The 24,170-nt window shown below is 47.8% G+C and overlaps 2 protein-coding genes across 3 annotated transcripts in view; both read right to left on the reverse strand.

Moving 5' to 3' along the window:
* Positions 1-979: 979 nt before the first annotated feature.
* On the reverse strand, positions 980-4,704 carry SLC35D3 (solute carrier family 35 member D3). Its single transcript, XM_046677041.1, has 2 exons — positions 3,484-4,704; positions 980-2,660 (listed from the first exon to the last, which is right to left on the reverse strand). Exons 1-2 carry the CDS (start codon positions 3,920-3,922, stop codon positions 1,834-1,836), a joined length of 1,266 nt encoding a protein of 421 aa, XP_046532997.1. The 5' UTR covers positions 3,923-4,704; the 3' UTR covers positions 980-1,833.
* Positions 4,705-11,015: 6,311 nt separating this feature from the next.
* Positions 11,016-24,170, reverse strand: part of PEX7 (peroxisomal biogenesis factor 7) — a 95,093-nt gene continuing 81,938 nt past the window's right edge. For both annotated transcript variants that reach the window (XM_046676785.1, XM_046676784.1), the window contains one exon: positions 11,016-11,503. In XM_046676785.1, the coding sequence (XP_046532741.1) occupies positions 11,435-11,503 (69 nt within the window). In that variant the 3' untranslated portion in view covers positions 11,016-11,434. The remainder of the gene's footprint in view (positions 11,504-24,170) is intronic.

The following is a 24,170-nucleotide window of genomic DNA, read 5'->3' on the forward strand; positions in this document are numbered from 1 at the left end:
CTTCTTGGTTCTGTTTCTCTGGAGAACTCTGATAAAGTGCCTCTACAAATTTGTTGACAGGAAAGGGTTAATCCTTTTGCAATAAATGAAAACCCACCATTTTAACCAAAAGGGAATCTTTTCAGTGAAAACAATCATTCTATCCATTTATCTGACAGCAGTATTAACAAAAAAGTACAGAGGTCATTCAATTTTGCTGCTTTTCATTAATTCTCAGCTCCACAGAGTTGCAACAGGATGTTGCCTTCTGGCATATTGACATTAAAACTAACGCCTATTTTTAAAAAGGTCATTATAACCCCAGCCAACGATTAGCATCTGAGGGCTCTGAAACAGCTTGTAGAGGTGCCTATGGAAACCATCAATTGCCCGTGAAAACCAGTAAACCAGGACCAATGGGAAACCACAATCACACATGCTCACCAGCTTGCGGAGCCAAACTGATGGAGCTGAAACTTCATTTCTGCCTCTGCTTTTTGTTTTGTTTTGGTTTTTGGAAAATAAAGGAAAACACAGGGTGCTACCATCTGAGAGTGTCAGGAACACGCTCGCAAATAAGAGTGTCTTCACCCTCACAGTCCTCTCCTGAAGGGCTGGCGGAAGCCTTGTCCCCGGGACACCGCACTCCCACATGTCAGACTCCACAGTAACCCAAGTCGCTGGGGAGGGCCTTCAGGCACAGCAGGAGGCAGCATTTTATCTTCTTCGTAACAGTTTCCTTGACTGGAAAATGAAGAGTGCGGTGGTTGTTTTAAACTCAACTGCCATGCTCACATAGGAAGTTCCCCAAAGTGTGGCCCCTACGCACCAGATACCAGACCCCACACTGAAGGCAAACCACACAAGCCACACAGCAACAATAGAGCATAAGAGTGTCTGAAACAAATTTCTAACAATACATCTTTTTACCAGATAGACTCATACTTTATTTTGACAAATTTAAGATAGAAAAATATCATAAAGTGAATATAGCAGCTGCTCTTTTGGTAACACGGTTGGATCGTGCAGTGTGGCTGGAAGGGCGAGCTCACCAGGATGGTCTCACTCTGTTTCGGCTTCAGTGAAGGCCGAATTCTATTTCAGCCATCGCGTTTGCTTGAAAGCATACCAGACACAGTAAAACTGGTTTTTAAAAAGGCTATGGCATTCAGTAATAAATATTATAAAGCAATGAGCCAAAACAACCTTTAAAATATTTTTATAATTACTAAAAGCCAACTTTAAACTTCATGATTAAAGCTAAGAACTCATATTTTCAAAGTAGCTTTAACATTTTCTACCAATATAAAATAGAATAATAAAGCACTTATTTAAAAAAGGAAACAAGTGAAGAAAAATTAGTAAACACGGTATTTCAGCTGACTATGACAGGAAACATCAATTCAGTGTATTTATATACGTCATTTCAATAATATACTCTTTGCCCAGCTGGCCATAAAAACTGTGGTTCCATCACCAGAAACGTGCCCCTGTGTGATCTTTGAGCTGACCGGGTGCTACCCTCATCTCTACATTCCATCTTCAGAGCGGGTGGCGAGCGACTGGGTACACGCAGACACTTGGTTATGGTTATCACCATGAAAAGCTAACATGCCCAGAGTCTGCCTGGCTTGTCAAGCAGCTTCACAACCTCCTGCCTCGGCGATGCCTCGGGCAACCTCACTAAATAATTCACACAGGCGCTCTGCCGTGGATATCAGTCCGTTTCAGCTCTTTCCCTTGCTTCCCTTCCCCACTCCTCAAAGAATGAAATTGGGCAGCCCTCATTAAAATAAGTTATCTCTCACTTATAAAATAAGCATATGTACATATATACAAACACGCATTTCCTTTTCAAGGGCTGGGAAGCTCCTCATTTTCTATCAAATAATCCTTCTTCGTGTACTTGGTGCCCCGAACTAACCTCCACACTTGAAGGTAAGCATCCTTTAACGACCTCTTGCTCGCTTCAGGGCTGCCTGACACCTGCGCGCTCCGAGCCCCCAGCCGGGCTCCCCCGGGGCTGCCCCTGGCCTCTTGCCCACTCTGCCGAGCCGGGCCACCTGCTGCCTCCCCACCTGCTGACCCGATCTCTCCACCCTCCGCGGGCAGCTCCTCCAGGAAGAACGGCAGCTGGCCTCCGCTCGGCGGCGCCTCGTCGCCCCCGGGCTGCGCCCCCAAGTCCTCGTAGTGGCTTCGCTTTCTGGTCTCCAGGAATTTGGCCACACAGTAAATGATGGAGCCCAGGGTGTTGACCACGACGCCGGCAATGAAGAGAGAGGTGGGCTCCACGTCGCTGAAGGCCACCATGCCCACCGTGATGGTGGCGATGCTCTTCACCACGCCCACGAAGCTGGTGGTCACCGCCGAGTTGATGTAGGTGCAGTGCAGCGTGGTGAAGTTCATGGCGCAGCCGATCAGGATGCAGGCCACGAAGATGCAGACCATGGCTGGGTCCCTCCAGCCGGGGAAGGCCCAGGCGTAGATGGAGTCGGTGCTGGCGAAGGAGCAGACGACAAGCAGCGGGCTGGCGGAGACGGCGACGGCGTACTGCGCGGTGAGCGGCCCGTGCTCCGTGTCGGCGCTCGCCTTCTGGATGAGCACCAGGTAGGCGGCGTGCACCAGCACGGCCAGCACGCCCGTTACGTACCCCACGGGGTCACCGGTCAGGTCGCCGGCTCCTGGGGCGCCCGCGACGGCCGAGCCGGGGCAGGAAGGAAAAAGAGAAGGCAGAAGGCGTCGGGTTGGAAAGGAGCGGACTTCGCGCCCCACCTCTGCGCACCGGTACAAAGCCGGGGAGCCGCGCTCGGTCGATGCCCGGCTCCAGGCAGCAGGAGTGGCGCCTTCCCTGCGTACCCCCCGCCCCTGTCCACGACAGGGCCCCGGGGGGCGCAGTGCCCTCGGGGTGGACGCTGTGGCTTCCCGGGCTGGCCCTGAGGTCACCAGGCGCGTGTTGTCCCTGCCTCCCCGGGGTCGCCAGGAGGGAGAGGGACCCGCAGCTCCTGAATCCTACCCGGGCGGGCGCGCGGGGCAAGAGCCCGTGAGGGTCTCCCGCTCCCTGGCTCCCGCGCGCTCCCGCCTCTCAGCCCGCCCCGGCCCGAGACCCCGACCCAGCCCCGGCGGCCCCTGCGCGGCGCCCCTAGTCCCCCCGCTGCAGCCCGCGTGACCCGGCGAGGCTCCGGCCCCTCCTTCCGGCTCGGTCTGGGCTCATGCGCCCCCCACCCCCGCTCCCAGAGGAAGGAAGGGGTGAGGGGAAGACGGGTTGGGGGACCGGAAGGGCGATACGCGGTGGGGGCGGGCGGGGGTCGGCCCAGTGGGGGCTCGGAAGGAGGGGCCGGAGCGCTGGGGAGGCTCCGCCGGGTCTGGAGTCCCGTTTGCGAGCCAGCGACCGCGTTCAAGCTCCCCGCCTATCTGCCTCAGTGTCCCCATCTGGAAGTGAGCGCAAGCACCGAGCGATGCCCGCGGCCGCCGGCCGGTGGGCGGGGTGGGCGCGGGTCCCCTCACCTGCCAGCGCAGCGCCGCAGGTGGTGATGAGCACGGCGGCCAGCACCCCAGGCGAGGGCGCGCCGTTCTTGAGCACCAGGACGCCAATGAGCATGGTGACCAGGGGCAGGCAGCGCTTGAAGACCACGTACATGGGCAGGCTGAGGCCGCGCAGGGACCAGAGCGTGAGGCTGGACTGCAGCGTGGACAGCACGGCGACCCCCGCGAAGGAGCGCGCCAGGCTCAGGCCGAAGGGGGGCACGGCGACCAGCCCGAGGCGCCGCAGCAGCTCGAGGCTCAGCGCCGCCGTGGAGCTGGTCAGGCACTGCACCAGGGTCAGGAAGGAGAACTGGTAGCGGCTGATGAGGAACTTGAGCAGGATGTTGAGGGAGCCCGAGAAGACCCCGTGCGCGATGGCCACCGAGATGCCCAGCACGCGGCCCCGGCACAGCTGCCGCATCGCGCCGCCGGGCCTGCGGACGAGCGCGGGGAGGAGCGGGAGGAGCGGGCACAGAGCGGGGACGGAGCGGGAGGAGCGCGGCCGCGGCGGGTGTCGCCCAGCCGCGCGCAGGGCAGGGGGCGCCGGTCGGCCGCGGGGGCAGCTCCCGCCGGCGTCCTCTCTGCGCGCGGCTCCGCGTCCGACTGCCCCGAAGCTCGGGAGGCAGTGGCGGGGGCGGGGGCCTCCGAAAAGTGGCGGGGGTGGGGGGCTGGTCCGAGAGGAGTGGCGGGAGTCCCGGCGGCGGCGGCTTTAAGTAGGTGACGAGCTGCGCCGGGTGCGCCCCGCGGTCCCCGTCACCGAGGACGCTGGCTCCGCGGCTGGCAGCTCGGAGCGGGCCAGCCCGGCCCCCGGCCCCGCGCCCCCCGGCGGGTCTGGGGCGCCGCCCTGTCCTCGCGCCGGGCCGGCTGCCCCGCTCGCCTCTTCTTCCCGGCCCCGAGCCGGGGACGCGGGCTGGGTACCCCGCGCTCAGCCGAGGCGGGTTTTAGGAACGACAGCGCTCCGGGTCGAGCACCGGCTCTGAGCCCGAGTGACAGCGCCCCAGCCGCCCGCCCCCGAGCTCAGCGGCTCTTCCACCCACGGTCCCTCCCGGCGCGGCCGCGGGACCTGCTCGGTGGGAAGGGAAGGGAAAACGTCGGTGCCAGGGGCTGCGGGGCTCCCTGAAGCTCGCGCGCCAGCGCCCCCACATCGAAGGGACCCGCGGCCCCAGGACCCCGTGTGGGCCTGCTTTGGGGAGCGAAGGCTGCCCCTTCTCGTCCCGGCCACGCGCTCCGCGTCCGCGCTTCCTCCAAAGAGGCGCCGGGATTGCCCGCGCGGCTCTGGGGAACCTTCCGGGGGCGCCGAGGGCTTCGCGGGCTGCGGAGCCGGGGGCGGGGGCGGGGCGCACGGTCCACGTGAGGCGAAGGTGTGAAAGAAGCGGAAGAAACCGAGCCTGTGGAGCGAGTCCCCTCTCCCGGTTCCGGGGGCGCGGGGGCTCAGGGCGCTGGGGCGCCGCGGGCCGCGGGGGGAGGGGTGGGGTGGCGGCGGGGAGGGAGGATGGTCAGGAGGAGGGAGGAGGGGGACGCGGGCGCGGCGCGGGGCCGGCCGCAGCCCTCCCTGGATCCGGGGAGCAGGCGCCCCGCGGGGCCGCCGGGCCGCTCTGGGGGCAGGACGATCCCCGCCTCCCGGCTCCCCCGCCCGCACGTCTGCGCCCCGCGGGACTCGGGAGCGTTTGCTTCCCATTTGGCTAAGAGAAAAAGGAAATTCCTTTTTTCTGCAGGCGCAAGACCTCCGCGACCCTTCCTGAGCGTCGCTCCCTGCAGGGGGCCGCGGGGCCGCGAGGGGCCCGCTCAGCCGAGGTCGCCGCAGGGCCCGACGCGGTTCAGCGTTCGCGCCGCTTAAGCAGGACGGACTCGGCCCGGGTTTGGGGGCGAGGAAGAGCTGGAAGCCGCTGGCTCCCGCTCCCGCCCTCACCTCTCCTGCCCACCGACCCCCACCGGCCCCCAGCCCCACACGCACGCTCCGGTTCCCGAGCGGCTCTGCTTCTCCTCCCCACGCGCACCTCCGTGCGGCACCGCCAGCCCCGACGCTGAAGCCGCGATCCGGGCCGCGGGAGGCCGAGCAGCTCGCACCGGGGGCTGCGGCGTCGTGCGCGCTCGGCTCCTCCGCCGGGCCTCGTGGGGCCGCCGCCCTGCCCTCACGGGTGGACACCCGAGAACTCGTTCCCGAATGGCCCACGGTGCCAACTTTCCAGGAACAACACTGGAAAGCTTTATGCTGAGTCCTGTGCTCCGGCTCCCTGGGGAATGCTCGGTTTTTGTTGCTAAAATCTCTGGTTATGCACTATTGGCTATTTCAGGGACTGTGTTTTTCAAGTGTCATGCTCTTTCTTTAGGAAATAATGAGGTCTGAAGCACAGTTCAAATCATGTGTGTGTGTGTTATAAGCGTCTGTTCACAGTATACTCAGATAAAAAACTTTGAAATTTAACTTTCCAAAGACATCAGCAAGTGACAGATTTCTGCTTCTGGGGACCATTCCAGTGGAAGGACGCTTGCTTTAAGCCGTCTTACCCAAACATCAGAAAGAAGAGTCTGCACAGACCTACCTATGGAATGATTCGTTTCTGCCAGCAATTATAACTGCTTCGTTTGCGATACTAACGTCAAGTAAAGGATTTGGGGCTGATTCAGTTTCCCCCTTCTCATTTAGGCAACAATATTTAACTAAATATTTGAAACCTACATTGACATAAAACCATACATTTTCTCCACTTTATTGCATATAATTCTTTTCCATTAGGTATTTCACTAAAAAAAAAATTTAATGCCATCTCCCACACCAGTTACTAGGTAAGCTCCTATGGAAAAGCGGGAGAAATAGGAATACTGTGATTAGCAAGGTTAATTGAGCCAGAATGTAGATCTGAAGGTCAGAAGGCCACGTGACCTACGAGTATCAAGAGTCTAGACTCAATTTCCATTATTTTTGGAGTTGATAAATGTTGATGGCATTAAATAAAAGCTTTAGTTAATTCATTCAAGAAACATACAGAGCAAGTATTTTGTGCCAGGCCGTCTGGGAGCCACAGAGGAGTCAAAGATGAGCATCCTCTGAGCCCTCAGGGATTCGCAGGTGGAGCCGAGGCAGCACACTGTCATTCCTGCAACAGCGGGGTCTAGTGGCAGAAACAGGAGGGCAATAAAAGCTGGAGGGGATATCGGAGAGGCTTCCTGGAGAAGGAAATACGGCCGCCTTCCATGATTTTTAACTGTGACAATAGCACATGCTCATTATAATCTATAAAGGAAAACACACTTTACAAACAGTCTCTGAACGTATCGTCTTCGTGTTCCCCAGCCCACCCCACTGCACAGACCTGGGTGCCATTAAGAGTTTGGCGTGAACCTTTCAGTGTTTCTTACATTTATATATACATAATCCCCCCTTTTAAAAAATGATAAAATTAGGATATCCTACACATTTGTCTACAATTTGCTATTCTTAAAAGCCTTTAGTGGTAACCAGCCTCCAAGATAATCCCCAAAGACCTCCCACTTCCAGTATTCACACCCCTGGTTAACCCCTCCCACACTGTACCAGAATTGGTCTGTGTGAGCCATAGAACATGGAGGAAGTGAGGTGAGCCACTCTTGAGATTAGCTTATAAAAGCCGGAGGCTGCCATGGTTAACCTTCTCTTTCTCTTGTCTCACTTGGTCTGGAGGAAGCCAGATGCCACGTTGTAGGGACACACAGCCTCTGGAGGGCCCCACCTGGTGAGCACTGGAGGCCTGTTACCAACCATGTGGGTGACACTGCCCGCTCATCCCCAGTTGAGCTTCAGACGTCCACCAGACCCGGGTGACCGCTTAACCACAATGTCATGAGAACACCTGAGCCAGAACAACTCAGCGAAGCCACTCCTGGATTCCTGATCTATACAGACTGTAAGAATAAATAAACGTTTGTTGTTTTAAGCTGCTAAGTTCTGGGGTGACTTGTTAGACAGAAATAGATAACGAATACACATATTAACAGCAGTGTATTTTTCCACGTGGGACACAGTCCTACCTTACTCTTTTAAGCAGCTGCTCTACAGTGTAACCTTTCTTCTGTAGACAGGCAGCCAGGTTTTCCCAAGCAGTGATGTAGTGAGGGCCCTCGGACATCTGCTCTTACCTGGACTCCAGGCAGTTGGGGTTCAGGGTAGGGGATGTGGGCAGGGAATCTTGCTGGTAATTTAAAGTCTTTATTGCAAAATTGCCTTCCAAAAAGGTATATTAGAGTGCTCTTGCTTTAACCAATATTGGAAATTATCAATATTTTAAATGTTTGCCAAACTGATAAGCAAACAAATGGGACGTCATTTTAATCTGCGTTTCTTTGTCATCAATGAGACAAAGTCGGAGCATCTTCAGACACTTGCGTTTGTTCTTCTTGAATCGTCGGTTGATTTCCTTGTCCACTTTCACGTCTGGCTGTCTTCTTAGTGATTTTTAATAGTCTTCATAAATTATGGATATTAAGCCATTTGTTACATATGTTGCAAACATATCCTTCCAACATGTCTTCCGTCTTCCAGCTTTGCTAATGGTGTGTTCTGTTTTAATTTTTGTATGTTGTCAATCTTTTTCTTTAGTAATTTCATGTGACTTTCAAACGATGGGTGAGAATTTGCCAAGCCGAGAGCAAGGCAATCCAGGCACATGGACTAGCTTGAGCAAAGATGGAAATGACAACCTGCATATTCACACGAGGAGTTTGTGAGCACACTAGTGTTGCTGGAGCAGAAAGTTCGTGATGCTGCCGAGAGAGGCAGGGGACCAGCCCCAAAGGACCTCAGCTGCCTGGTTAGTGAGCCTGAACTTTTTCCTGTAGGCAATCCTAGAAGCAGAGAAAGGTTTTACATAGAAATTGATGTAATCAGATTGTATTTTCGATCAGTCTCCGGCAGCTGTGTTGAGGATGGCAGCTCAGGGCACAGAACTAGAAACAGATGCATCATTTAGGAAGCTGTGTGATCGCCCAGAGAAAAGCTAATGATGGCCTGAACCAGAGCAGTGGTGGTTAGACTGAGGGAAGAGACAGAACTGAGCAGTATTTAGGGGTAAAAGGGCCGGGACTTCGTGGCCTCTGTGATGTGTGAGTGCAGAGGTGGGAACAAGGGGAGGAGCAGGATGCAGGCAGGTCTTCAGCCTGAGCGCCTGGCTGGACAGGATGGGCACAAAGGAGGAGGCGTGTTCAGGGGGAGTTTGGTGAGCGCCGTGAGTCTGGCTGGAAGAAAACATGTGCAAAGGCTGTGGGCGACCCAGGTGGGGAATGCAGGAGAGACAGATTTGGGACTATTCAGTAAATACATGGAAGTAAAAAACATGTAAGTGGGTTATCTCATTCAAGAAGAGGCCTGTTAAGTAAGAAATTACTGAATTTGCTGTGGGAAGAGCCCAATTCGAGCTAAGATACACAGTTAAGTGCGAAAGGCAGAAGGGACAGTTGGCGCTCAGCCTGGACCTCGGAGGGCAATGGGGCTTGGCAGGGTCACTCCAGACCCAGGGTCCGCTGCTTAGCTCTTCAGACTGGGAAACTCAATTTTGTCAGTTCCCTCAGGAATGATCAGGATCAAGTCACCAGAGAGTTCCACATCTTTACTGCTTCTCAGTGGGCCAATTTCTGCTGTTCCCAGGAAAAGGGTGGCCATGTGGTCAGGATCCAGTCGTAGCAGATTTCCAATTCCAGCTCCATACTTCCTGGCTATTAGGACTCCTGGGAGCCTTCGTTTCCTTGTCTGGAAAACTGGGAGGGCTTCCTTGCAGGGACGCTGTAAGATCCAAAGGGTAACACAGAGAAAGCCTCTCACCTCGTGCCCAGGTCACGGAGGATGCTCAGGGCCCTGACCTGCCTGCACTCACTCTTCAGTGCTGTGCCATCACTGCAGGCAGGAGGGGCCTGGGCAGGCAGGCAGGTGGGAGCTAAGAGCTCTGCAGCCTGGAGACAAATGCTGGCCTCCCCAACCTGGAGGGACTGACTGGTCAGCCTCTTAAAGCCCAGAGGCTGCCTGGCTGTGAACCACCAAGGACTCAAAACTCTCACACATTCTCGCTCGGGAGAGAAGCCAACTCTGTCCCTTCCAGCTTTCCAACCCTAGTTCCAGGGAGCCCACTGGATAAAGGTTCACCCACAGTCCACACTGGGAGACTCCGAGAACCTAAGTACCATGAAGTTAGTGTTCTAAGCATCACTAACGTCCCCGAAATAGAGGGAGAAAATAAATTGAGAGGCGTTAGTTTTTAAATTGCAAGTATTTGTTTCAAAAGGTACATGGCAGATTATTTTACTAAAATCTCTTGCATTCTAAAAGGAAAATAAATAAATAATTTATTTCACAGTAAATATGATCTGGGTTAGGTCTCTTGTAAGTTCTGTGATACAGAGAACACCCTGCAGTGGGAGTGGGGCCAGAGGCTCTGGAGGGAAGCAACAAGGCCCACTCCAGGACGGCACCCTCGTGCTGGCTCCAGGACGTGCTGGAGCACCTGTTCCTTACAACACCCTCCTGTCAGGCAGTGTCCTCTTTACGGGGCCTCTCAAAAACAATTAGTCCTGACTGGTCTGAGAACCAAAGAGAGACTCATTTCACACACATCGACTGAGGACCTTCGTTGGCCGGCATGGTGTGAGGGCCACGCCTGGGACTAGGACGAGGTCTGGGCCCTGAATCGTGCTCTGACCAGGCCCCCCTTTCCTGCTGCCAGAAGCAACTTCCCAGGCCTCTCAGGCACACATTTTCAGGCCCCACTCCTGGCTCCACTTTCTGTCTCCTTCTGTCCTACCTTTTATGCTGTTTCATTTTTGTATTTTGTAAGCTGTCTTTTAATTTTTTTCTGGAACAAGTAAACCAAGAAATACGTAAATAAGACTACATGTATTTTTTATTTTTCTTCTGATTACTACAAAAAAGTATATTTTGTTCTTTAAAAATTCTCAAAAAACTTGTCAAAAATTTAATGACAATTTTTACCATTTATAACACATTTTGTTTTACTAATACGTAAAAATATACACATTATGCAAAGTTGTTTGTTTTACTAATTTTTCCCTCTTAACCTACCTTTTTACAGGTCATCAGCACCTGGAGATTTCTCGAGGAGACTTAGGGAGGTAGCAAGGAGGGTTCCTAGCGTTACTTATCTCTGGTTTCAAGGGCAAGATTGCTTGAAACCTCAGTAGGACCTAAGACTTTTTGCCCAGAGACAAATTTTTTAAAAATTTGATAGTAGGGAAGTAGGAAGTGAGAAATATAGGGTCTCATATGAGTACAATATCTAAAAGGCTTTGAATAAATGTGAAAAACATGTAAGCTCTTAACTCAGAGCATTCCCCGCTCTCAGCGCACGGGCCGTCCTGGAGAGAGCCTCAGTGTGCGCGTCAAGCGCGGAGCGGACGCTCAGCAAACACTGCTGAGTAGGCTGACTCTGCATCAGTGCCGTTACTGAGCTGCAGACACACATGTACATCCGACACAGCGCTGTGTTCACGTATGCACTACACAGTTTAAAGCAGCCTCAGTGGGGCTGTAGTACCGTCATAAATGAGCAAGAGATGCAGTTTATTCTGATTTTTCTCAACAGCAATGATTATATTTTACATCAAAAATGACAAATGAAAAATTAAATGTGTCACTATCAATAGAGTCTACGGAGCTCCAGTATTTTAATCCATTTTACAATGCAGAGGTTACATTTTAACAGAAACTACAAGATCTATCATAACATCAAATCCTCCTTGGGGTTTTAAGAGATATGGCTTATGTACTAGGCTTCAACAGTGAGCCAACGTCTCTATCAGCTGCCTCAAAACTGATTCCAGGGTAAATTTTTAAAATGTGAAATCTGAAGAGCATATAAAAGCCTAATGTCTATGTTATCAATAGTTAATTTATTTCCTGTTAAGTGGTACTTCAGCCCTGTTCCTTTGTCTCTGACCAGCGTGGGGTACCTCAAGCAGGCATAGCGAGACAAATGGGGTCATAGATTTTTATCGTCTCATCCCAAGCACAGTCAGCCACCTGGAAAACAGAAAGGAATAAGACACATCATCTACAAACATCCAAAATCAGCAGCAAAAGCCTAAGTCATTTATAGAGTGTAGGAGACCATCCACTAGTAAGCGTGCCTTTAAATAGGAAGAACACAGGGACACGTTTTTGATAAAAGGTCTGTTTTCCCTTTTTAAGATATACTTCAGGGATTGTTTCCGATGACGGAAGCTGCCGTGAGGACACCCCCCGCCCCCCCCCCCCCCCCACCCCCAGAGTGACAGGATCCCTCAGTCCTGCAATCACTGCTGAAAGGCACTTTCCTGCACTGTGAACAAGGCTCCTCGCTGGGTGCTGTGGGAGGAGAGGAGAGCCAGCACAGCTCTCCCTCCAAGAAGGGCTTGTTCAAGACCCATGTGGGAAGGGCTCCAACAGAGACCGCAGAGGAAGGACCATCGAACCCAGCGGGGGCAGTGTCGGAGACTCCACAGATGCCGTGGGACGCAAGGGCCCTCTTTGGGGCAGACACCGGAGACAAGGACATTCAAGTCTAAAAAGCCCTTTAAAGACGTGAAAGGAGACAGTCCATGGTGTTCAGGAACTGTGTGTTAAAAACTCAGTGGGGGTAGCCACGTCTCAGGGTAGAAGATTCATACACAAGATCAACTGTATTTCTATATAGTAGTAGGAAAAAATTAAAAACATAAAAACATAAAGGTACATTTACAATAGCATCAAATAACAAAATACTTAGAATAAAACTTAACAAAAGACATGCAAAATGTCCACACTAAAAGATAAAAAACACTGTCAAGAGAAATTAAAGGCAGCCTAAATAAATGGGGAGGTATACCATGTTCATGGGTTCAATACTGTTAAGAAGTTAATTCTCCCCCCAAATAATTTATAAATAACTCATAATCCCAGCAGGCTTTTTAATAAAAACAGACAAGGTGATTTTTTAAAATTTATGTGGAAATGCAGAGGACCTAGATTAGCCAAAAGAATCTTGACAACAACAAAGTTGTTGTACTTACACTGCCAACTTCAAGACTTACCATAAAACTAGTCACCAAGACAGTGCAGTATTGGCACGAGGCACACAAGGAGATCAAAGGAACAGAACAGAGTCCAGGAACAGACCCCACACTTAGACAAGTGGTTTTCAACAAAGGTACCAAAACAATTCAAAAGGGAAAGGAAAGTCCTTTCAACAAATGGTGCTAGAACTGGACATCTGTATGGAGAAAAAATGAACCTCGACTCCAGCTTCACACCATAAACAAAAATGTATGTAAGACAAACATATCTAAATATAAAAGCTACAAGAATAAAGCTCCTAGAAGAAAATATAGGAGAATATATTTTCAATCTGAAAGTAAGATTTTTTAATAGGACACAGAAGCAATAACCAGAAAAAGTTGATAACTTAGACTCAATCAAAAATAAAAATTTTACTCAGCAAAAGACATTGTTAAGAAAACGAATCAGCAAGCCAGAGTGGGAGAAAATATTCACAAAACATACAGTTGACAAATAACTTGTATCTAGAATATATGAAGAACTACTATAACTCAATCATGAAAAGACAACCCAATTAGAAATGGGCAAAAGTCTTCATCAGACAAAAACAACATACAAATGACCAAGAAGCACATGAAAACGTTCAACATCACGAGGCAGCAGGGAAATCAAACAAAAACCACAATGAGATACCACTACATACTCACAAGAATGGCTAAAATTAAAGGCAGACGATGTCAGATGCTGGCAGGGAGTGCAGCAGCTGTAACTCTTATACGTTGCTGGTACAACCACTTTGGAAAACTGCTGGGCCATTTCTCATAAAGTTAAACATAAACCTATCTGTAGACCCAGTAATTCTACTCCTAGGGGTTTATCCAACAGAAACAAAAACATCTTTATGGAAAATGCATGCAGGAATGTTCACAGCAACTTCATTCACAATAGCACAACATGGGAAACAATTAAAATGTCCCTTGAGAAAATAACAGATAACAAAGTGCAGTAAATTCCTAGAACAGAATGCTGCTAAGCAATCCGAGGGTGGGAACACGGAGGCAGAACAGCACAGACGAATCTCACAGCTAACAAGCTGAGCCAGAAACAAGAGCGTACACACCAGGGGTTCTACCACCTAAGTTCTAGAACAGGCACACTACTCTAGCTAACAAAAACGGGGGCAATGTTTTCTTCTGTTTTTTCAGCTGGAGGTGGGGTGGGATAGAGGACGCCAGGAAGGGATAAAAGGGAACTTTGGAGGACGATGCAAACGTTTTGTGTTGTGATGGGAAGTTTGTCAAAAACCTGTAGCTAAGATTTATACATTTCAACGTATGTAAACAATACCTAAATAGTAAAAATAATAATGACAATAATAATAATTATTGAATGAGGGGTGGGACGCAAGTAGAGGAATAAATTAAACAAGAATGTTGATAATTGCTGAAGCTGGGTAATGGAAGTTCATTATCCTAGTCTGTTTACTTTTTATACATTTGAAATTTTCCACAACTAAAAAAAAGGAAGAAAACAAAAAATGTAGGCAGTAACATGAAGGATGAAGTAGCAGGAGAGAGATTCTGGCAAAGGAATCTGCATTTGATTCCCCACCCTTTAGTGGCTGCAAAGGCTGAAGGTTAAACAGAGAACTGGCAGTGGTGGTCCATCTAGCTACTTGGCTGTCGCTAACTGAATACAAGAACCGCTCAGATTAGTCAGAACATATTAACTCCTTACACTCACCAATGATAGTTCAGTCAGAATCCAAGCTAGAGAGAGCATTAAAGACCTTTTAGTCAAGCTTCTTTATTTCAGCACTAAGAACCAGACTCTTCAAGATGTGCTTGCGACCTCCTTCTCAGCTTTGCCCGGCACAGGTTCACACACTCAGTCCAGGCACCTCGTTGATGCCCCCTGCTCTGTCCTCTTACTGATCCCTGTCCCCAAATCATCTCTCTTCTCCCTCCCTTCCTCCGCCCCTCGGCCTGGTTCTGCCTGAGAGGGAGCTCTCCAGGAAGAGTTAGTGTAAGCCTCATTTCCTCTGTGAAGTCGCTCACAGCATCCATAATGTTCAGCCCTACTATTCACTGACATGTGTGTCTTCAGCTCTCAGAGGGCATGGACCACATCTCGCTGTAACAATGACTCAATACACATTAGCTCAAAGAGCGTATTTCACAGATGAAGACTGCAGAGATTAACTTTTTCTCACGTTCACACTACAGTCGCAGAGCTGGAATCAGAGCCTCAATCTGTGGCGGCTGTCCATTGAAAACAGTCCTTCATAAAAGGCAGACTGACACTCTGCCTGATCCTACAGTGTAAGTTTTTATACCCTGGGACACAAAGATCATTGTATCAATTTATCCCTGTCTCATCTATAGATATTTTTTCAAGTGCTGGGCCTTTCTGTATGTTAAGTGTCAACTACTGTGGAGATGAGAATCAGAGAAATAAGACTTAGGCTTGTGATACAAGGTATCCATAAATTATATTTCTGAATCCTGATTCAGCACTCTTCAATCCAGCTTCTTATTTACTCAGAACTTATAATAACTAAAGAATGTCAAGGCCACTGAATCAGCAGATGCTTATAAGTCAATAATTATATTAATTGATAATATGAGAAAGACCTCAAACTGCAATGAAACAGAATTATGAATAGACTGATTCAAATTAATGCAAATAATATTTCTCCATTGACTAATTAATTAAACCCATCAGTGCTACAAGTTTTAAAAAGCTCAGAATAAAAAATAATAAGATAAGAAAAAAAGCACTTCACTAAACTAACCAAGACGCTCCGGCCTCTCCGAGTGGGCCTGTGAGACCCCCTGTAAGGAGATATGGTCCCTGGGGTGGGGCAGCTCTTGTGAAGTACCATCACCCCCCCGGGGCCTCTGGAAGCACTGGTCCCACTCAGTTCCACGATGAGAGTGAACACAGGGCTCCTTCTTAATGTCCCCTACCATCCATCTGAGGCCAGCCTGGATGACATTACAAAAAAGACTCTGCTGGAAATAAGGGTTAACAAAAAGGCAAAAACATATACAGGTAAAGCGAACAGACATGAAAATGAATAATCTGCTTCACAGGATGAGATCCACTCATTCTCTAGCTTGTCAAACAAAGTGGGGAGTCTTCCCTACCTCCCACCCTGCTTCTTCAAGACGAAAGCCGTCCTTCCCTCCCATCCCCAGGAAGGTGCTTGTCGCCATGAAGACTCCTTCAAGGCCAGCCTCAGGATAGAGAATGAGGAGCCGATAATAGGGCATCTCCCTTCTCATCTACCAAAGATCCTCTTTCTCGGTTCAGTGTCCTAAATGAGGACTCACTTCTTTGCCCGTTACCTTGCCGTCAGGAAAAACCGCAGGACTGCAGTCAGCAAAAAGACTGCTAGACGTTCTTTCGGTGGAATGCGGCACTGTCCCAGGGTCCCAGGGTCCCCTGATTCAATAGGGGTCTATGCCTTTCACTGTCTTTTTGACTGGATTACTTTACAACTCTGAAAGTTATAGAAAACTGATAGTAATCAAATGATTCTCATCCATTAAAGTTGCAAATGAATGTTGTCCTGTGGAGATGCAATTGATGCTGCCCTCTGCCACAAGAGACGGCCCCAGGCATCACATTTATTGCCCAGTGGATATATTCACCTGTTTTACATCTGCTAGTAAATTCATTTCAGCACCCAGTGATTGCCTACACATCTGCTCATTGGTCCCTTTGAGCTAGCTGTAAAGTCGTCTGTGAGCTACACAAAACCCGTGACACATGTTCATGCTATCTTTGTATGAGTCATTTTGAAAATTACCCTTCCACATGGCCACACAGGGAAAGAGCTGACCTGCTCAACAGGGTAACTATTATTCCCATGGAACATACCAGCCCTTGCTCTCTCATAGGAAACGACACACCAACAGAAAAGCCATTTCATTAAAAGAACAAACATGAAACAGGAGAAGGGGCAGATAATTACACTAGAAAGAAAGGCGACAAATAATTACTAAAATTTAGCATGAAATTCAGCTCCACACCTCCTGGTAGCACAGGTAAGAAAAAGCAAACAATAACATAAAATATGCAATATCATCATCAATTTACCAGTTCATCGGGGGGATAAAGTTTTTCCCAGCACCTGACTGTAGAAGAATATATAATATGCCCCCATTGCAAAAAGAATTCAGTGCCAAAAGAGTGGTTTTACAAGAAATTCAAAGTCTTTCTTCGTATGGCTGTTTTTGAATAAACACCTCAACCTTCAAAGAAGCCAAAAGCACACATTAAACTGCAGTTCCGAGGCAGTTCTCCAGGGCACTGGTCCTCAAGTGGTCCAGGATCAGCCTCACTGCTGTCACCAGGCTGGTCTACTGCCTGGGGTCTGTACACCGAGGTCCACAGACAGCCTTCACGAAGTCCATAAATGAAACATTTTTGTGTATAAACACATGTTTGGGGAGGGGAGAGAGAACCAACCATCTCCTTGAGATTTTCAACCCTTGAGCCCAAAAGAGTTAATTTATAGCATTCTCCAGCTGAGCATTATTCTCACCTTGGGAACATTCTAAGATGCGGCCAGAAGTGAAACCCTCTGATGCCTATCAGCTTTCCTAACTGGGCCTCCGTCCCGTGCACTGGCCTGAAGTTCTCTGGGAGTGCCTTCCATGCAGGCATCCTTTGTTGCTGACTAAAAAGAAATCCAAAATTCAGCAAGATTCAAATATTCTTCTTAAGGAAGAATTCTCTTCCTTTCTTGAGGAGAAAGAAGAAATTAATCTGCCACTAATGGAAAACACCTTGTGCCGTATTTTCACATTTTTATTTAAAATCTAAGTTTCAAATCTGGCAGGTTGATATGTGGCAGGAAGACAGCGAGTCAGGAGGAGGACTAAGAAAGAAGAGACAGGTCTGAACTGTGTTTAGAGAAGCACACTGGCCTCACCCGAGGATTCCTAACTGCCGTTATGCAGCGTCCCGATCCTGCTCTACAGAAGCCAAGATCCAGAACTTCACTTAACGAAAGAGAAGGTTTATCAATCATTGAAGCCATGGTTAAAAACAATATTTTTATTTTATTTATTTTATTTGAGATTTGCACCCTCTTGAGTTCTAACTGGGTTGAAGTGGTTTCCAGATTAACCCACAAGGCCAAAGAAAGCAAACAAAGATTTTTAAAAAATCTGTTCTAAAGGGAAGAAATGGAGTAAAAGCTTTCAGGTCTCAGAGCAGAGCACTTACAATACGTGCACAACAAACTAGCCTCCACGCTCCACGGTAACTACGGAGGAAGTGAACGCCGGCTGCATGATCTCAGTTCCTTTTCCCAACAACGTTCACATATGGACGGAAACACCTTTCTACAACTAAACCTGGCGGGACTTTTTGAGAGTCAGTGATTATATATCTTGATGAAATCTGTATTCCTTGTGTTCTGTATGTAGTAAACCTTTAGTAAATGCTTGTTGAAGGAATGAATGAGTGAATGAGTCCGTGTAGGAGCAGTGGTTGTTCTCCTGGAAAGACTGTTGAGTAGAGCTCCTAATTGGGGTGAGGGCAGAGGTCCCAGTAAAGGCAACAGGTTTTATGGGATTTGGGTAGGGGACATACGGGATTTTTGAGTGTCATGAGTATTACTTATTTATGAGAGGTTTCACAAGGAGCTTGCTTTTACATCCCAGGAGCTGTCAGTCAAATATTCCCCTGCTCTGCAAAGCTATGTAAAACATAACTCATACATACATACATTCATTCTCCTATTCACCCATCTGTTCCACACTTATTCACTGAGTGCCGCTGTGGGTGAGAACCGTGCCGAAGACACTACAGTAAACAAGACGCTCCTGGTCCCGCCCACAGACCTGGAGCCCAGCGGGGGAGACAATGTCCAGCTGTGGACAATGACAGGCAGTTCAGGGTCCAGCAGAAGTAGGGGAGGGGTCACATGATGAAACGTGAGGAAAGAGGACACTTTCAGGGAAATCTTATCTAAGCTGCGGCTTAAAGGAGAAGCACGCCTTAGCCAGAGAGTCTGTTCTTGCTAGTTTGTGGAGCAGGGACACGATAGAGAGAAGGAAAGTGTTCCAGGCAGTGGAATAAATAGGAATAAATGAACAACTAAAAGTGCTAGCTTTAAGGCAACTACACCGCATTGTAACTCGTCTGACGAAACTCCTCGTCTTTCAAGAGCAGCTTTCTCTTGACTCCTGTCTGACTCCGTCTAGGGTTTCTTGAAGGCTGGCCGCCAAGGCCCATCCTGCTGGACTCTCTCCCCTTATGGCGAGTGTGCGTGCAGACACCACAGGGGGACCCTCCAGGCTCTACCTCTTCTGCCGTAGGATATTCGAGTGGAAAATGGATTTCTTAACCTGCAAGCCCCCTTCGTAGGACATTTCATCCCTAGCCCCTCTGAAGTTCCTTTAATCTGAGATCAAAATGCAAATCTTTTCATTAAAACTCAGAATTAAAATTATCAATGGTAAGTATTAATATCAATATTAAATGTATTTGATATTATTTATTAATGTAAAAATTTATTAATAAATTAACTTTACTTATTAATGTAAAAAATTGAAATGAGCTGCTTTTTAAGGGGTTAATATCCAAAGTATATAAAGAACTCATACAACTGTACAACAACAAAAAAACCCAAACAATTCAATTAAAAAATGGGCAGAGGATCTGAACAGGTATTTTTCCAAAGAAGAAATACAGATGAACAACATGCACATGAAAAGATGTTCAACATCACTAATTATTAGGGAAATGCAAATCGAAACTACAATGAGAAACCACCTCACACCTGTCAGAATGGCTACTATTAAAAAGACAAGAAATAACAAGTGTTGGAGAGGATGTGGAGAAAAGAGAGCTCTCATATGCTGCTGGTGGGAACGTAAACTTGTGCAGCCACTATGGAAAACAGTATGGAGATTCCTCAAAAAATTAAGAACAGAACTACCATATGATCCAGCTATTCCACTGCTGGGTATTTATCCAAAGAACTTGAGAACACAAATGCGTAAAGATACAGGCACTGCTGGTTTTATCACAGCATTATTCATAATCACCAAGGCTTGGAAGCAACCTAGGTGCCCATCAAGGGACAAATGGATAAAGAAGATGTGGTATATATACACAATGGAATACTACTTAGCCATAAAAAAGGGCGAAATCTTGCTATTTGTGACAACATGGATGGACCTTGAAGGCATTATGCTAAGGCAAATAAGTCAGATGGAGAAAGCCAAATATTGTATGATTTCACGCATATGTGGAAGATAAAACAACAAAAAACAAACACACAGAGACCAAGATTGGATTGGTGGTCACCACAGGGGAAGGGGGGAGGGGGCAAAAGGGGTGACAGGGCACATAGGTACGGTGACAGATGGTGATTAGTCTTTGGGTGGTGAACATGATGTAGTCTACAGAGAAATCCAAATATAATGATGTACACCTGAAATTTATATAATGTTATAAACCAGTTACCTCAATAAAAAAAATTAAATTAAAAAAAATTATGGGCAGAGGGATCTCATCAAGATGGCGTGTAAGCAGACTCTAAACTCATCTCCTCTCACGAACACAACCAGGTTACAACTATTTTTGGAAAAATTACCCTGGATAGAAAACTGAAAACTAGATAAAAAGAACCCCCACAACAAAGGACAGTCCTGACTAAGGTGGAAGAGGCAGAAATTCCTGCCGGAGAGGAAAAAAGCCACCTTTGGGAGCAGCAGAGCTTCTCAGCTGGTCAGGCAGGAGCCACCCTAAGGTACGCAGCCCTCCCTGGAGGAGTGAGGTCCCAAGCGGGGCCCATACTGCTATAAGCATCCTTCAGACTCAGCACAACTGAGATGGGGGTCTTACTGTCTGGCTTTGCTGGCTATTTTTTGGCTAGCTTTTTGGCTATCAGTCAAAAGCCAAAAAGACCTGGGTCTTAAAGGGCCCATGCACAAACTCACTCATTGCAGCAACCTAAAATCACCAGAGAGAAGGCTGACTGTCCTTTGGTAAAACGAGACTCACCTAGGTGGGCTCTGGGGGCATCATGGTGAGAGGAGGGACCTCTCCAGAGAGTGAGACACTGGGGGGGGGCCATTGTTCTGACCTGGTCCAGGCGTGCTGACACAGACCCCGGTGGGCGCTGTTGAGGTTCTTCCCTTGGCCTGTTAGCCCAGGGGGCTGCCACACCCATTAGACCACAGATTTAATCCAGTTCAGCCTGGGCAGGCAGCCTGCCCTAGGGACCCACTCCTCCCAACAGCAAGCCCTCAGGTTACTTGTCGGCTTCATTGACTGGGTGCCTTGATCCTCTACAGGCAGGCGAGGGTGTGGCCTCTGTGCGGCAGCCTGAGTGAGGACCAGGTGAACTGTGAGGGGCACTGGTGGAGAGGTGGGGGCCTCTGCAGTGGGGCATCAGGGTACACTCCAGGGGGTTGGGAAGTGTGCATGGACCGGGGCTGTGTTGACGGGGTATATGGTCCTGTGGGGGGTGAGGCATATCAGCAGCAGAAGACCTGTGCTTCACAAATAGCTATAAAAAGGATCAGCCCTACCTTCCAAAGCCTGAAACAATTGAGTGCTCCCTGCCTAGGGCCAACCCCACTCAGCTGCACTCCTAAGAGAACTGACAACAGCCTTGTAGGCCTGAGGCCTATAGCAACTGTAAGCCCCTGAACCTAGCAACCAGCTACACTGGGTAGCAACCCAATTAAGAGGAAAACTGTAACAGGAGTGTGCTGATAGACTTTGTAGCCAACAGTGCTGAGACTTCCCAAACCGGACTTACAAACCGCTGGCCAGGGAAGGAAAGACTAGACTTCCTGCGTATCTACATTAAGAGCAACTCTGCCATACCAGAAGGACACAAGTAGCCCACAAAGGGGTCACTACTGGATCATTTGGACTGGTGACGAGAGGGAAGCACACTGCTGGGCCTCATAAGGCATCTCATACATAAGGCCACTTCTCCAAGATCAGGAGACATAGCCGACTCATCTACTACATAGAAATAAGACAGAGAAAGAGGCATGATGAGGAGACAAAAGAACACTTTCCAAGCAAGGGAACAGGACAAAACCCCAGAAAAAGGACTAAATGAAACAGAAACAAACGACCTACTGGACAAAGAGTTCAAACAAAATCTCATAAGGATGCTCACAGATATTGGGAGAAGACTGGATGAAGACAGTGAGCTCATCAGCAAAGAACTGGAAGATATAAAAAAAAACCAATCAGACATGAAGAATAGAACACTGGAAATGAAAAATTCACTAGAGGGACTCAATAGCAGAGTAGAGGATACAGAAGAACGGATCAGCAAGCTGGATGAAAGACTAGAGGAAATCACCCAAACTGAACAGAAAAAAGAAAACAGAATTAGACAGAATGAGAACAGTCTAAGGGAACTCTGGGACAGTATCAAGCACGCCAACATTTGGATTATAGGTGTCCTAGAAGGAGAAGAGAGAGACAAAGGGGCAGAAAATTTATTTGAAGAAATAGTAGACGAAAATTTTCCTAACCTAAGGAAGGAAACAGACATCGAAGTACAGGAAGCACAGAGAGCTCCATACAAGATAAGCCCAAAGAGGCCCACACCAAGACATATTATAATTAAAATGTCCAAAATCTAAGACAAAGAGAGAATCCTAAAGGCAGCAAGAGAAAAGTCCACAAGTGACATACAGAGGAAAGCCCATAAGGCTATCAGCGGACTTCTCAGCCGAGACCCTACAGGTGAGAAGAGAACGGCATGACGTATTTAAAGTGCTAAAAGGAAAAAACCTACGGTCAAGAATACTCTATCCATCAAGGTTGTCATTCAGAATGGAAGGAGAGATAAAGAGCTTCCCAGACAAGCAAAAATTGAAGGAGTTTATCACTAAGAAACCAGTTCCACAAGAAATGCTGAAGGAACTTATTTAAGTGGGAAAGTGATGACCACAAATAGAGATTAAAAAATTACCAAAAAAAAAAAAGCCAAAAAAGAACCAGGCAATAAAATCACTTGTAAAGGTAAAAATATTTTAAAGGTAGCAGATCAACTACCTGTGAAGATAATATGAAAGTTAAAAGACAAATGTACTAAAATCACCTATTTCAATGATAAGAGGGTAATGGATAGACACACACTAAACAAGAGACTATATATGATTTGAAAAACATAAAATGTGGGAGGAGGGGAGTGAAAAAGTAGAGCTTTTAGAAAGAGGTCAAGCGGGCGCTGGCCCGGTGGCGCAGCAGTTAAGTGCACACATTCCGCTTCGGCAGCCCAGGGTTCGCCAGTTTGGATCCCGGGTGCGGACATGGCACCGCTTGGCAAGCCATGCTGTGGCAGGCGTCCCACATATAAAGTAGAGAAAGATGGGCATGGATGTTAGCTCAGGGCCAGTCTTCCTCAGAAAAAGAGGAGGATTGGCAGCAGTTAGCTCAGGGATAATCTTCCTCAAAAAAAAGAGAAGGAGGTCAAGCTATAGAGTTTATCAACTTGATATAGACTGTTATATACATAGAAAATTAAATAGGATCCTCATGGTAATCACAAACCAGAAACCTATAATAAGCAAGAAAAAAAGTAAGACAAAAGAAATCAAACATATTACTAAAGAAAGCCATCAAACCACAAGGGTAGAGAGCAAGAGAAAAAGAAAGGAACAGAAAAGAACTACTAAAACACCCAGAAAAAAAAAAAGTAACAAAATGGCAATAAATACATACTTATCAATAGCTACTTTAAACGTCAGTGGACTAAATGCTCTAATCAAATGCCACAGGGTGGCCAATTGGATAAAAAAACAAGACCCATGTATATGCTGCTGCATACAGAAGACACACTTCAAACCTAAAGACACTCACAAACTGAAAGTGAAAGGATGGAAAAAGATACTCCATGCAAATAGCAAAGAAAAGAAAACGGGGGTAGTAATACTTAGATCAGACAAAATAGACTTTAAAACAAAAACTGTAACAAGAGACAAAGACGGGCACTACATAATGATAAAGGGGAAAAATCCAACAAGATGATATAACACTTGTAAATATCTATGCACCCAACATGGGAGCACCTAAATATATAAAGCAATTATTAACAGACATAAGAGGAGAGATAGACAGTAACACAATACTAGTAGGGACGTTAACACTCCACTTACGCCAATGGATAGATCATCCAAACAGAAGATCAATAAGGAAACACTGGCCTTAAATGTCACATTTGACCAGATGGACTTAGTAGATACATACAGAACATTCCATCCAAAAACCACAGAATACACATTCTTTTCAAATGCACAGGGAACAGTCTCCAGGATTGATCACATATTAGGCCATAAAACAAGTCTCAATAAATTTAAGAAGATCTAAGTAATTCCATGCATCTTTTCTGACCACAAAGGTATGAAACTAGAAATCAACTACAAGAAGAAAACCAGAGAAGCCACAAAAATGTGGAGATTAAACAAAATGCTACTGAACAACGACTGGGTCAATGAAGAAATCAAAAAATTCCTGGAGACAAATGAAAATGAAAATACGACATGCCAAAATCTGTGGGATACAGGAAAAGCAGTTCTAAGAGGGAAGTTTATAGCAATTCAGGCCTACCTCAACAAAGAAGAAAAATCCCATATAGACAATCTAAAAGTGCATCTAAAGGTACTGGAAAAAGAAC

Source organism: Equus quagga, chromosome 11 (genome assembly GCF_021613505.1).
Source record: "Equus quagga isolate Etosha38 chromosome 11, UCLA_HA_Equagga_1.0, whole genome shotgun sequence".
NCBI lineage: Eukaryota > Metazoa > Chordata > Mammalia > Perissodactyla > Equidae > Equus > Equus quagga.

Coding starts and splice junctions, on each gene's coding strand:
- SLC35D3 (XM_046677041.1), bottom strand. CDS start 3,922: ATGCGGCAGCTGTGCCGGGGCCGCGTGCTGGGCATCTCGGTGGCCATC. Junction 2,661..3,483: donor CTGCGGCGCTGCGCTGGCAG/GTGAGGGGACCC, acceptor CGGGCGCCCCAG/GAGCCGGCGACCTGACCGGT.